This window comes from Sinohyriopsis cumingii, chromosome 5 (assembly GCF_028554795.1).
Source record: "Sinohyriopsis cumingii isolate HCF-2022 chromosome 5, ASM2855479v2, whole genome shotgun sequence".
NCBI lineage: Eukaryota > Metazoa > Mollusca > Bivalvia > Unionida > Unionidae > Sinohyriopsis > Sinohyriopsis cumingii.
In genome coordinates, this window is record NC_142965.1 from 221826 (window position 1) to 237056 (window position 15231).

Consider the following 15231-nt stretch of genomic DNA (forward strand, 5'->3'; position numbering starts at 1 on the left):
AATAGTCCATAATCATATTAATAAACTTTTAATAAGCTGTACAAATAATGATATATTCGAACGATTAAAATTATTCAAAATATCTAGATAGAGGGTAGAGGCTATATTATGCTGATTGAAATACGAAAAATATTAGGGATATAAAAATGCACAAAACAACCATTAAATTTTATTAATTTATAATTTTTACCTTACACTGTCAACTTATTTGCGTTTGAATCCTAAAGAAAGCTATCTAAGTAAACAAGCAGACAGACATATCAGTGTCCTTTTCTGGTCTCTAGAATAGTCCACTCATGCTAAAAGTGAGTCGTCTGCGTCCAATATTTACAATGTCTACTTTTAATATTTTGTAAAGTCATTGAGCGAATAAAACGAAGGAACTCTTGTATACCGGTGTTCAAGGAGACATAGCTCCAAAATTCACGAACATGGGTGTCCAACGACTGTGAACTACATCACATCTGTGACGAAAATCAGAATAGAAATTATAAATTCATGAATGAAACGCCTACGTTTTGTGCACTTCTTATATCCTTGATAATTTTTGTTTTCAAAATCGGTAGGATGGTACAAACAAAGGGAGGGTGTGTGAATATTATTAAATCGCGACTCTTGTGACGAAGGCGTCATAATAAAGGTTCAAAACATGCCGTTTTGAAATATATTCCTTTTTTTTGTGGATATAACGAAAAAATGGAGATTCTTACCTGGCAGGAAAAAAGATGTGATGATATACACAACTGACATATATGGTACTACCAGTTACATTTAGACTGTCCAAAACACTAGTGTCAATGTTAGATCCTCCAAAACACTAGTGTCAATGTTAGATCCTCCAAAACACTAGTGTCAATGTTAGATCCTCCAATATAAATATTGGACGTATTAGTGTCTCTGGCACTGGAGAAATATAGTTAACTATATAGAAATCATGTAACTTAAGCGGGAGAATAAATTGTGCGTATTTTTTACTTGTTGCCTAGCATAAATTAACATGATTTGTTTTGATAAGTACTCAATCCTTGCACTACAAAGCTTATACACACTATATATACTTTAGTCAGAGAACGTTCAAATATACAGTTTGAAGGTTATGAGAACTTGTTCGATCTATCAAATGGATTATAAAACATGCTACGTTTCAATTGACACACAACAGGTTAAGGCTACTAGTTGGAAAATGAAAAAAGAAGATTTCCCACACGTTTACTTAGAAACAAAACCTTCATCATGTCCCACGATAATACCACCCACAACTAATGCCGTGTTGTAATCTTCTATGGTTTTGGCCTCTAACAACGCCTCATTATGTACATGATGCAGGGGTTGTTTCCAACTGACGATGGCGGATATGGATGTTTAGGGAGGGCGTTGTACCTGTTCTGAGTGCTTGGCAGTTGCGCGTGTGTCTTTATCGAACTAATATAAACATTGGTGTCTATCGATATGATGTTATATGAAGCGTGTTGTTGTCACACTCATAACTGTAACGGTTAAGATCCACATCGCTTAGAATCATGTAGGGCGAAATCTAGATATATTTTACGTGCCAGGACAATAACTGATACTTATATAACAGATCATGTGCGTCATATGATTGGTCTGTAAATGGACAAGGTATGTACGAAACTGCTTTTGCACACTGAAGGCCCTTTCTTACAACACCTTTTAGGTAAGCATTTTGGCTGGGATCCCAGGATCGTTCTAACGTGCACTAAAACGCTTTCATTCAGACGCATTGCACCGACTTGGTTAAAGCCTTGTGACCTGTCCAACATAATTTATACAAAGCCGTTTCTCGCACTTGTGTCCTACTGGAAGAAGTCAACGTTGTGTTTCATTGAAATGTTAAGCCAATATAAGTATGTGTTTTATATACCACCTGGAATTTCCGACGGCTGTGGTTAGGGGTATAGTCATACATCGTACCAAGGCCTTGGCTTTCTCAGTCCTTGTTGACCAGTTTGAGTTTTTATACTCGCTGAACTCATTGCAAAAATCTCGTATTACCTGCGTTTGCAAACATATCTCTACCTGTTTGGCCTGGAAGTGAGCACCGCATCTGGGTAATTAACTTTTGCATGTGGTAGTAAATAAGAAACCGTTAATGACTATTATCATCTCTGAAAGCTCCGTTCCAGCCATCAGGCAGACTCGAACGCTAACGCCATCACTGGTAGTGGCGCAACAAAAGGCAAAATTAAAATGTTTTCCCAAAACATCATCTCACCGTATGTCGTTCCGGAAGACCAGCTGCCCTCACCACCAGGCCGCATGGAAACTGGATGAATTGAAAATTTGCCGAATATGTCAATACCATCTGCTTTGTCGAGCTTACACAAAAGTTACTAATATGCTCTCTCTCTCTCTCGCGAATACTTGTAATAGTGCCGTCTCTTTGCGCTATGACAATGTGTGTCGCATTGAACAAATGTTTTACACAAGGTGATATTTACCGACTGTTGTGCACGGATTACTCTTAGAGATTATATACCTACCAGGACATGCTCCCTAACACTGCTTAGCTGATACCATTTTCGATAGGTTCTATAATATAAATACATCCCATAAGAAGTACACGTTTTTCAACATGGAATGCCTGCGGACTAAAAACGTTGTGACCAGATGGATCTTCTCCAAACCATCAGCTATATCTCAGTCAGCGTCTCAATTCCATATCTGGCAATGGGTTTTACCCAATTGCATTCTTCGTCGACGCACCCACGTAGACTCTACTCAGTTCCCGTGGCATTCATCACTATCCCACGGTTTTATATGCAACTCGATTAAATGAACGTAACAGAAAATATTGTTGTTTGGAAAAACATTACCCTGCAGCAGATTATTTTTGCGTGTACTCAGTTAAACTTGGATACATAGAGAGACATGTTTTGAGATGTACTTTCAATTATAACAGACACACGTAGATAACCTTAAATAGGTAATGGATGCATGCATAAGCAACGCAGTTTAAACAATAACCAAATCAATGGTATCTCGATGGCAAGGAAATAATAGTCATGTTCTTTACTTACACAAGAATAAGACAAATATTCGTTGACAAAAGAATAGAAAGAAAATGTAATTAAAATGTTCTTTATTTATCAGCCTTGTATTATTTGACGAAAAGGAGAGCACAATTATTAGTTCATGTTGGACGAATTTGTGTTCTGTGCCCTAATTAGCTGATCTCATTATCTTAAAATCTCGTAGAGGATCAATATATTCTACTTGACAAACATGGCTTGGTGAAGAAAACAGTTACAGCCACGTGTAGATGCGTAATGATTATTGATTCACCACTCTTTGAACACGTTGTCAAATGTTAAACATTTTCTGAATACACTATTGAGTATATAAATAGACTATCAAACTATAATTTGGATAGATGCATTGTCATTGTTTTAACAGACTTCCTATAACATTATGGTACACACACATGAAGCTGAATACGATATGTCTGTAAATGTGTATGAAATAGGTGAACGTTAATACACAATGGTAGTTGGATTCACAGAGAAGAGAAACGGTAAACATGTTCACATGTTTATCATAATTAGGGGGAAAATGCAAATAACATTCGGTTGGAATAAAAGATTTTTCTAGTTTGCTGCCATCAGGAGTAGATAAACATTATGGAAAGACATGTACATGCAATGCTTGAACTTAATCAGTACACCAGAACCAAATCGCACAAAACTTTGTTATAGGGAAGACAACTTAATATACCTAATGTATGAAAAGGGACCAACTGTCAAATTCAAAACCTGCCATCATCAATCTTATGTTGCGTATCGAGAGTTTGAAATTATCATTCTCTGCAATAAGTCAGCTAACTCCATCAGATTTCTCAGTGTAGTTAAATTCAGTTTAAAAATATTACAGGCCAATAGCGTGCAAAGATATTGATTATTTTGTAAACAGGCAAAATAGGACAACAACAACCAACTGAAAAATGCAAAACCCATGACTTAACATATGAAGATGATGAATGCTTTTAACTCAACAAGTACATGTCATATATGTGAAAGAGAACTATTTCAAGACGTTGTGAGCGATCATGATCACTTTGGGACTGAACAGAGCGTATGTGAGATATAACTATTTCAAGACGTTGTGAGTGCTCATGATCAACTGGGGACTGCTCAGAGCTTATGTGAGAGGGAACTGTTTCAAGACCTAGTGAGTGATCATTATCACTTGGGACATACGCATAGGTCCTGATCATAGGTACTGTAATTTGAATTTCAGATACCCAAAGTATGTCCCACTATTCATTCAAAACGTGTCAGAATATGTTAGTTATTCACCAAGATGCATCCGAAAAATGATCAAATGATCACGTTAATACAATACCGAATAGACGTTTCATCCAGCACAGATACCAGGATATTAATGTTCATAAAGTCAATTGTAATTCAAAGAAAGATTAGACTTGTAGAGATAGTTCGATTCATGCGGCAGGCATTACAACGGTTGATAAAACTTAAATCATACGGGAACACTGAACTAATCTCAGCCTAAATTGTTGACCAAACGCATGTATCCATAGGAGTATATGCACAGCTTGCAAACAGCTATACCATCCAAAGCAACGTGTATTGATGATATATGGGTGTCTCAAACATGCCTGCTGACAAATTACCAATATATACGCGATGTTACGCACGTCAGATTAAACACACTAGGTTAAGTTCTTGATAACTTCATCAAAAATAAACTTTGATGTTTTTGACATTTTTGAAGAATTAATGTAAGTTTGCATGAAACCCTACAAACATAGACCAGCACAATAGCCCAACTGACCTCACGAATCCAGTGTAAATAGTTGCTGAGGTGTAACAGACTGTGCCATGTTTATGACGAGAGTGGAAACATTAAGTGGCACTGGCATAAACCAGCAGGGACTCGCCAAAGCAAACACTGAATATTACCCCTATGATAAAGGAAAAAGTAAGGTCATGGTAAAGATCATGGTAAAGGTCATGGTAAAAGTCATGGTAACGGTCACGGTAAGGTCATGGTAAAGGTCATGGTAACGGTCACAGTAAGGTCATGGTAAAGGTCATGGTAATGGTCACGGTAAGGTCATGGTAAAGGTCATGGTAAAGGTCCTATATTATTTACATTAACAACAAAAATGTATTTCATTGTCAAGCGTACTGAATACAAACTTCCGGCAAAGAAACAAAAGCAAAATAACTTCGATTGTTCACGCGCACAAGATTGTGTTACGTTAATTGCACAAGGCGGATGTTAGAAGTGGATTTGAAAAAAGGAAGATATATTACGACAATTTCACCGGCTAATCACTTCCCCAATAGACACTTGCACCGCAAAAAAACTTAGTTATCACAATTGCAAGCGAATTTTTGTGGCTACTAGACAAGACGTGCCAAAATATTTTGTATACATCGAAACAAAGAAACATGTGTATCACATTTAGAAACCTAAAGCTTTTCCTAGAATGTGCTTTAAAACTTTAAAAGATGCAGAGATATTTTAACAGTAACATTGGTTTAAATTATCGTGCACCGAATTGGATTCCGGACAAAAAGCTACCGGTGACTTCGTAGAGGACTTCTTTAAACTAATGCATTGTTTTGTTTGAGAAGCAAATTGAAAACTTCAGAAAGAGGACAACGGTTAAAATGTGTTCTGATGAACATAAAGGGTTTCGAGTGTCAAGAAAGATAGATAAGGGAACAATAATAGATGATGACTCGGTGCTAGATAAAGAACAATAATCAAACTAACCAAACCAGATATGTTGGTTTTACTGCCTTAATTCTATCTAATCAGTTGTTGAATAACTTCTGCTACACCAAAATAGCAAAGAAATTACGATGATTGAATGAGACGTCTGAAGGCCGAAAATACTGTATGATTTATCTGTCAAAACGCTTACAGTTGCATGAAGGAGAATATCAAGTACTTAGACACCCGTAACTATCGTTTGGACATTGTGTTTACTATTTACCAACTGAGCAAAAAAACTCCACAACTTTAAAAATGAGTAAACTGAAACATTGCAAATAAATACCAAATAGATATTCTAAAAGACTGCAAAATTCTGATATGTACAGAGGTTGTTTATTTGATTACAAATGAAATTATCAGTAATATATTTACTTTGGTCATGAATCACAAGATGCACGACATTACATTAAACAAAGTACCATTTTCAATGTATTATGATGGTTGACAACGTAAACACACTGTACAGGCACGTGATTACTTTGAACTGAACCGGAAACTTTATCCCCAAGAAATGTGTTTCTTTTATTATGTTTCCAGATATAAACAATACACTTTTCTGATAGCTAGTGCCCGATGATAAAATATTAGAAAGTAAATACTTTATTAAACAATATTGCACTTTATAATGCGTCTAACTCCTTTGGATAGGTTTTCCGTGAAATATAATGTTTTAATTATAAATCTCGCTTTAATGTAGTTTTGAATTCATCATAAAGTGCAATTGATTACACTGGTCAACAGTGAAATCATTACTGACTTGAAAAGGCCCTAATCTGTAGTATTTTGGTGTGCCGAACACGAATATAACCGTGAAAAATTTGTATTGGCTCTCGTTTTGAAGATGTTCATATACCTCATTTTCTATGTTTCACTGTGTAAATTTCTCCAGTAGGACTGCAGCAACATCCGGAATAATGATGTAACATTGCATAATACCATCATGCTCACATCATCCACAGTTGATTGCATCATTTTCTGATGCAATGCAATACTAATGCCATGCGGCTGCTGAAGTAAGTTGACGTCAGCAGTGTACTATACATGTGTAGGCCTATTATACTAATGCCAGGCGGCTGCTGAAGCTGACGTAAGCAGTGTACTATATAAAGCCCAATCAGATAGGTTCAGCATTTAAAATATTTTAGACGTTGTGCGAGACAGTTCAAGCTACTGTTACATAAAACTTATTATTTTATCCATTTACGTACAATAAAGAACAGTAATGCCTCGAAAGTGTGTTAATACCGCGGACAATTTTTGCTATATTTGTGGGGAAGTGACATTTGCCAACCAGAAGAAAAGTATCAATTCTCAAGTGAAGAAGGCATATCATCTTTACTTCGGATGCAAGGTTGGTGACCAAGACAAGCCTTGGGCTCCGCATATATGCTGTGCTACATGTACAACACAGCTTTCACAGTGGTTGAATTGCAAAAGGTCATCAATGCCGTTTGCAGTCCCAATGGTGTGGAGAGAGCCAAGCAACCACCTAAATGACTGTTACTTCTGCTTGGTTCCTCCTCTTTCCGGCGGAATAACGAAGCGAAAGAAGTCGAGAATAGTCTACCCAAACATTCCGTCTGCATTGAGACCAGTTCCACATGGTGAGGGACTTCCTATTCCAGAACCTCCAGCAGAATATTCTCTTGATTCATCTGACGAAGACAAAGGTGAGTCGACCTGTTCTTCTCCTGGTCCATCAGCATGCAGTGATCCAGATTTTCACTGTGGTGCATCATCAACCCCACACAGAATAACACAGGAAGAACTAAATGACCTGATTCGTGATTTGGACTTATCAAAGAACAAGGCAGAATTGCTAGGATCAAGACTCCAACAATGGAATCTTCTAGAAGAAGATGTCACAATTACTGCATATCGAAAGCGCCACCAGCAATTGGAGCCTTTCTTCAGAAAGGAAAGTAATCTGATATTCTGTTCCGATATTGAGGGCCTCATGAATGCTTTAAAAATCACTCATGACCCACAAGAATGGAGACTATTTGTGGACTCTTCGAAACTGAGTCTCAAGGCTGTGCTTTTGCACAATGGAAACATTCTTCCATCTATTCCAGTAGCGTATGCTGTCCACATGAAAGAGACATACGATAACTTAAGGCAGCTACTGAATTCCATTGAGTATAACAAGTACAGCTGGCACCTCTGTGGTGATTTGAAGGTAGTTGCCCTTTTAATGGGACTGCAGCAAGGATATACAAAATACATGTGTTTCTTATGCGAGTGGGATAGCCGAGCAAGGGAAATGCACTACATGAGGAAGGAATGGACTCACAGGCAGAATGTAGCCATTGGAGAGAAGAATATCCAACACCCAGCTCTGGTTGAGGCTCAGAAAATCTTGCTACCACCCCTTCACATCAAACTAGGTTTGATGAAGAACTTCGTGAAAGCCATTGACCGGACTTTGCCAGCATTCCGATACCTGCATGAAAAATTCCCTCGACTCAGCGAAGCAAAGATTAAACAGGGAGTTTTTGTGGGTCCTCAGATTCGAGAGCTTTTCAAAGATGACCGGTTCAACAACTTGCTGGAAGGTGACGCGAAACAAGCATGGAATGCTTTTCGCCTAGTTTCTACAAACTTCCTCGGAAATGTTAGGGCAGAAAACTATAAGGAACTAGTAGAAGACATGATGATGAAGTATAAGAAACTTGGCTGCAATATGTCTCTAAAGATTCACTTCCTTCATTCCCATTTGGATTTCTTTCCTAGCAACTGTGGTATTGTTAGTGATGAACACGGCGAACGTTTTCATCAAGATATCGCAACAATGGAACAAAGATACCAGGGAAAATGGTCCACTACAATGCTGGCTGACTACTGCTGGACACTCCTCAGAGATGCTCCCGAACAGCTGTACAAGAGACAGGCGAAGAAATCTAAGATGTAGTCAATGACTTGATTTTTTATAGGTAGGCTATTACAGTTGACCTTTTACTATTGGAATGCATTTCGTTATGTAAACATTAATTTCTTGCAGATTACAAAAAAACTAGAGCCAATTTTGCAATTTGACTGTCATATTCGTGTTCAGCACATAAAAATTGATAAGAATTGACTAATTTTATTTCAGTAACATGACTTTTGTAAAAATTTGTTGTCCAGTGTTATAATATTCCTTCTCAGAGACAGCGTTGTATGAAAATTATACAGTTCTTTTTTATTCTGCATATACGTTTCCACACGATCCAAATATCCTATTTCGTCATACTCTGGGCTGAGTTATCCTGTCAAGAATTAAGAAACAGATCAACAGGAAACACACACACACACACACACACACACACACACATATATATATGGTTTAAGCTTAGTTTATATGCATGGATTCATAGTTTATTGTTTCTCAGCTTTACAAAGTCTCTTTTTGAGAGTTACTGCACGATTTATCAATTTTACCTTGCACAAATTTGTTCTTTTGCCAAATATGGTTTCCTGCAATACGCATTTCGCTTCATATAACCAAAAGGTACAAAGACAAATTCCACATTGCCAGTAAAATGTCAATTCAGGCTACAATACTCAGCCATGCAACACTCATTTTCATGGTATTAACGTTTTCAGAAACAATGTATAAAAGAAGCTAAACATTGTAGCATCGTTGTCTTTCGTGGCTTGTTTCTTAGGGTTTCAGTCATCGTGCATGGGTTGCAGCGCAGTTTTATTAATCAGCTTAAAGACTATTCGAAAATAACGTAAACCACTTGGCTCTGAAATAATGCTGAGGCTTCCTCAAAGCTTTGAAAATTACAAAATTATAACAAAAGACATATTTTCCCACTGTAAAAGTGCTGACTGCTTTGCTAAAGTATTTGACCAGGAAACGGAGAGCTAGGAAACTAAGTGAAATCTCTTTCAAACACCTGCACAACGACTGAATAGCAAAACTGTGACTTTCTATAAAGCGATCCTATAGGAAATGTATTTAAGACACTATTATTCAGTATTTTTAACGTATATAAAGTTTAAAGTGTGGTATGATAAAACACACACACACACACACACACACACACACATATATATATATATATATATAGAGAGAGAGAGAGAGAGAGAGAGAGAGAGAGAGAGAGAGAGAGAGAAAGAGAGAGAGAGAGCGAAAGGAGGATAGAAGATAGACGCATGCAAATATAATTACTACTCGTAAACAATGTACATTCCAATAATCAACGGTTAATAATACAAGCAATAAAATAAATGTAGAACATCACATACATCTGAGACAAAACTCAGTGTAAATCATAATGGCGACCGAAACAGAAAGATTAATTATAATGGAAACATGTACTAGTAAACTCATAAGAGAATAAAACACATTTAATTCATCCCCAACTGAGATACCACTGTATCTCAATATAGTAATAATACTAATTTGCTTCAATCCATTTTAAAGTTTGATCAATAAATTGGAATCAGCAAATGTGCACATTTTGTTTTGAACCATTGTTATAAAGTGTTCACACTCGGCGAAATTTAACCGGAACTTCCGGTTTGTACCTAAGTGGCCACGGCCTCTATAAAAATTTTCCAGCCGCAACTCTAAACGATACACCTTCTTCGTTCTTTCATTAGTTAGATAACAGTTTGTAATAAGCTACAATGTTCCTTCAAAGGTAATCCTTGTAATATGAATCAAGCTTCCCTTACACTAGAATAAATATGACTAAATCGGATTTGATTTATTTCAGCTGGGCATAATACAAATAGGTACCATAAAAATACATACTTTTGGGGGATATTTATGCATATTAGATATTATAACAATATGCATATAACAATATGAAAACAGTATGAAAACAGTATTACAATCTTACGTTTCCTTCAAATAAAATATGCGCCCTGAGTATTTCGAGTTTAGAAATAATAAATAAATACTTTACGATTTCAATAGGTAACACTGTCACCGTGGAATGAGTATGCCCTTAAATTTTATAAATAAGACAACTCGTGCTGACTCAATCGATATAAACTAACTTTCATATGACCTTTTGAATCACCCAGATCGTGCACAGCTCGTGTGAATTTATTCCTCTTCTGCTGAGTTCAATGTGCCAGTTCCCAAACCACTATCGAATTGCGTGGAAAGACGTAAAGGCAGTTGAAAGTTTGCATCATGTTCTTCACTTTCCCGATTTGACATAAACTGCTCCATATTCAAATGAAGTGGGATATAATTTTGGCTGGAATATCCACACGAATCTATATTTTCCAGACATCTGTGTGCTTCATTTCTGGCTATGTTTTCCTCGATTTCTAATTCCTGCATATCGCCATGTTTGAGAGAGTCAGATAGTCTTAAAGATATCGAATGCATACGAATGCTATCGTTTTGTTGCATTATTTGATCTGTAGGATGCGCTGGTATAGTGCCATCCACTTGGAAACTATTATCAAATTCTACAACAGCGCCGTGGGTATCTGAGATAAATCTATCAGAAACTTCCGGAAATTCTGTGCTAAAACTAAAGGTTTTGCCTTTGTATTTGTTCAGGGTTTCCTTCGTACTATCAGCGTCAATTTGCTTTGTATCACAGCCATTGTCAAGAGAATCCAGAAATAATTTCGTACCTTCAAAATGTCCTTGCAACATTCCAGTTTTACTGTCCGGAGTCGATTCAAAATCAGAAATATTACCAAAATCAACCCGAGATATATCCTGTTCAGTTAAGAACATACTTTGGAGTTGTTTTAATTCGTTTTCTTTCGCATGTGTTTGCATTCGAGCACAAAATGACTGGGTCGACGGTACAGATGATGCCTTTTCAGAAAATCGCATTTTCTCTTCATGCTCTACTATATTTAATTTAGACACAGTTGTCAGAACATCCACGTTTTGTGTTACATTTACTTTTGATTCATCAAAGCACATTTCTCTATTATCTTTAAACATTGCTTCTTCGAGGTAAAACCTATTTTGTCTGGTGATATATTTAAAGTCTGACATGGCTTGGGACTTTAAAGACTGTTCCACAAAGACGGGATCCCTATTAACCGTCCTGGAGTGTACTGCATCGTCAGAACCTTGCATATATCCAAGATTATAGTTGAAGTCAATATGATGCAGTTGTTGATCTGAACAATATCGCTCAGATATCGCTGGAACATTTGACTCTGATATTTGCCAGAAGAGATCCATACTGTTATCTATATTCTCTATATGTGTTATATATGTCTCTGCTTTTTTAAAACCTGGTCTACTTTCTACGATGCTTGTCTTCGTTTCATTTATATTACATTGGATATTAATACTTGCCTCACACGAATGGCTTCGTCCCCGTTGGATGTATGTTTCATAGTGCTTCTTCTCTAATATCTCTCTGTTCGGACGTACGTTCTTTATTTCTGGAAAGCTGCTTTCAAATGATATGACTTCTGCTTGTCTCATGTCTTTTAATGCACCGCAGATCTCATTTTTTAAATCGCTTATTCGAGATCTCACGACCAAGTAAAGCACCTGCCTTTTCTTCTCCATTCCATCTAGTTTGATGTCTTTCATATACGTTTCCGCTTCTTCAAGCTTTTCTTTAGTTACTTCATAGTCATTGAGGAAATTTACATTGAAGCCTATTCCAAGGAGACAGCAAGAAACTCTGAGGCGTATGAGTCTCACCCAGAGATTTCTGCTATCTTCGTCTTCGTCTTCAAGTATTGAAAGGCCATCATTTCCAAGTTCGATAATTTCTTCCTGCAACTCGTCTGTTGGCAGCTTCTCAAACTTTTTCATCTTGACAAGTAATCCAAGGAAAAGGAAGTTGACCATTTCCTGACAGGGGGCAACAAATTGTGAAGAATACCGTGCCTCATTGAAACAATGTTCAGCCTCATCAAATTGTCCTCTAATGGCATATGCATGTGCCAATCTGGATTTGAACTCCATCTGTGTAATATTTGTGTTTGATGATTCTGTGATAAATTTACGAAGTTCCTCAAAAGGGTCGCTATTATCTGAAGATTCTGTATATGTTGTGGCATATGCGTCTATCTCTGCTGTCAATATAGCTATGCATCTATCAGCTATATTAGTTTTTTCTTCGGGATTGATTTCTTCGTGATATTTTGCAATTAAAGCCATTCTTGTCTGAAACAATTCCTTACTTGTCAAAGCTGCATTCTGAATGCTTCTTTTCGTGTCTCTGAAAAGTTTTTGAACGTAAAACCTGTCTTCCATTTTCACCCTATTTATTGTCATATATGATGGCGTTCTCATCAGGTTTTGGATGCTTAAGATTAGATTATCGACTGCGCCTATATTACGCATAGCTGTCAGAGCAAAGATGAGATCATCTATACATGCGATACGAGACAGCAGGTCCAGTATAATTCTGTTGACATGCAGTTCGTTTTCTCCGTCTTCAAGCATTTGGTTTACGTGCCGAACATGAATCTCTTCTATTTTCCCTACTTTGCAAAGATGACGAAATAAAATTAATGGATTAATGTCTCTTATTAGTCCACGAACTGCCCTTGCTTGACAATAGGTCATTGTCTGTGCTGATGCTGATGCACGTTGGATGGATTTGGATAGGCGCATATCTCTTGTGTCATCCATCCTGTTCGTTCTCTACATGCCTGAAATAGATATAAAAAGTTTGCAGAATTGTGTTTCTTTTTCGGCAATGTATTTACTATAGGTTTGTGTTAGATTATTTGTTTAACGACACAACAACATTTAAGGTTATATAGTGTCAAGTTGTGCAAACTGCATGACACAGGGATACGCCACATAATTTGATCGACCGCTCCAGTGGCCTAGTGGTTAGAGCGTCCGCCTCGGATGCGGGAGGTCGTGGGTTCGATCCATGGCCAAGACATACCAAAGACTTACAAAAAATGGCACTAACAGCTGCCTTGCTTGGCGCTCAGTATTAAGAGGTTAGTGTTAGGACTGGTCGGCCTGGTGTCAGGATAATGTGACTGGGTGGGACATCATGCTACATGTCTGCGGCATGATGCCCTAGTGCTAGACATCACTATAAACTGTCACACTGCAGACATCGTAGCGATATGACTGAAAAAGTGTTAAAGCTACGTTAAAAATCAAGATCACGTCACATCACACATAATTTAATCTCAAGATTTAAAAAATGTATTATAATCGTTAATGAACTACGAATTTATTCACTAAACACTAATAGCCCGCCAGTCTGTGCCATAAGAAAGGTATAGTCACCAGAGGCAACTCAATTCAAAGAATGGCTGTTGACTGCACTTACACTCAATAGGGTCCACGAACCACAAAATATGGATTACAGTAACCGTTTTATGCAAGCAGTGCTCTCGCTAAGAACAAATACATGTAATGAAATTGCTTGACCATGTAACCTAGACTGTACGAGAAATGTACTTAAACACAAAACTTGACAAAAGAACTTGTATATGCATTATATCATATTTTCTTCACATTATCTATGAATCACGGATCGTATGGTCAGGTCAGCAAACAGTATTTGGAAAGCGCTGTATACTCAAAATGCTTAAAAGATGTTAAATCGAAATACATGGCTAAAACACATATAAATGTAAACTGAACCGTCAACAACTGATTAGACACCAACCATAAAATTTCCTGTTTGAAACTTTTATATTTAGAAATAAAATCCCTTGTTATTAGCATCACACCGTCCAGTGACACAGCGTATGCCTTATAGTCTCTTTTTATCAGTGTCATAACGTTCAATAATACAGGTCTTTAAGTCCCTTAAAGGCCTTAAAGGCCCTTGTTGTCAAATTCGAAACGTACAGTAATAAATGGTGTATGCTTTAAAGTCCATTGTGATAACGTTCAATAATACAGGATGCATGCCATAAAGTCTCTTGTTATTAGTGTCATAACGTCCAGTAATACATGGTGTATGGCTTAAACTCCCTTGCTATTAGTGTCATATTGTCCAGTAATATATGGTGTATGGCTTAAACTCCCTTGCTATTAGTGTCATAGCGTCCAGTAATATATGGTGTATGGCTTAAACTCCCTTGCTATTAGTGTCATATTGTCCAGTAATATATGGTGTATGGCTTAAACTCCCTTGCTATTAGTGTCATAGCGTCCAGTAATATATGGTGTATGGCTTAAACTCCCTTGCTATTAGTGTCATAGCGTCCAGTAATACATGGTGTATGGCTTAAACTCCCTTGCTATTAGTGTCATAGCGTCCAGTAATACATGGTGTATGGCTTAAACTCCCTTGCTATTAGTGTCATAGCGTCCAGTAATACATGGTGTATGGCTTAAACTCCCTTGCTATTAGTGTCATAGCGTCCAGTAATACATGGTGTATGGCTTAAACTCCCTTGCTATTAGTGTCATAGCGTCCAGTAATACATGGTGTATGGCTTAAACTCCCTTGTTATTAGTGTCATAGCGTCCAGTAATATATGGTGTATGGCTTAAACTCCCTTGCTATTAGTGTCATAGCGTCCAGTAATATATGGTCAATGTATTAAGGT

General features: G+C 37.2%; 1 protein-coding gene across 4 annotated transcripts in view; it reads right to left on the minus strand.

Annotated features, from left to right (window-relative positions):
* Positions 1-10083: 10083 nt before the first annotated feature.
* Positions 10084-15231, minus strand: part of LOC149798499 (uncharacterized) — a 70209-nt gene continuing 65061 nt past the window's right edge. For all 4 annotated transcript variants that reach the window (XM_089957300.1, XM_089957302.1, XM_089957301.1 and 1 more), the window contains exon 2: positions 10084-13353. In XM_089957300.1, the coding sequence (XP_089813426.1) occupies positions 10808-13333 (2526 nt within the window). In that variant the 5' untranslated portion in view covers positions 13334-13353 and the 3' untranslated portion in view covers positions 10084-10807. The remainder of the gene's footprint in view (positions 13354-15231) is intronic.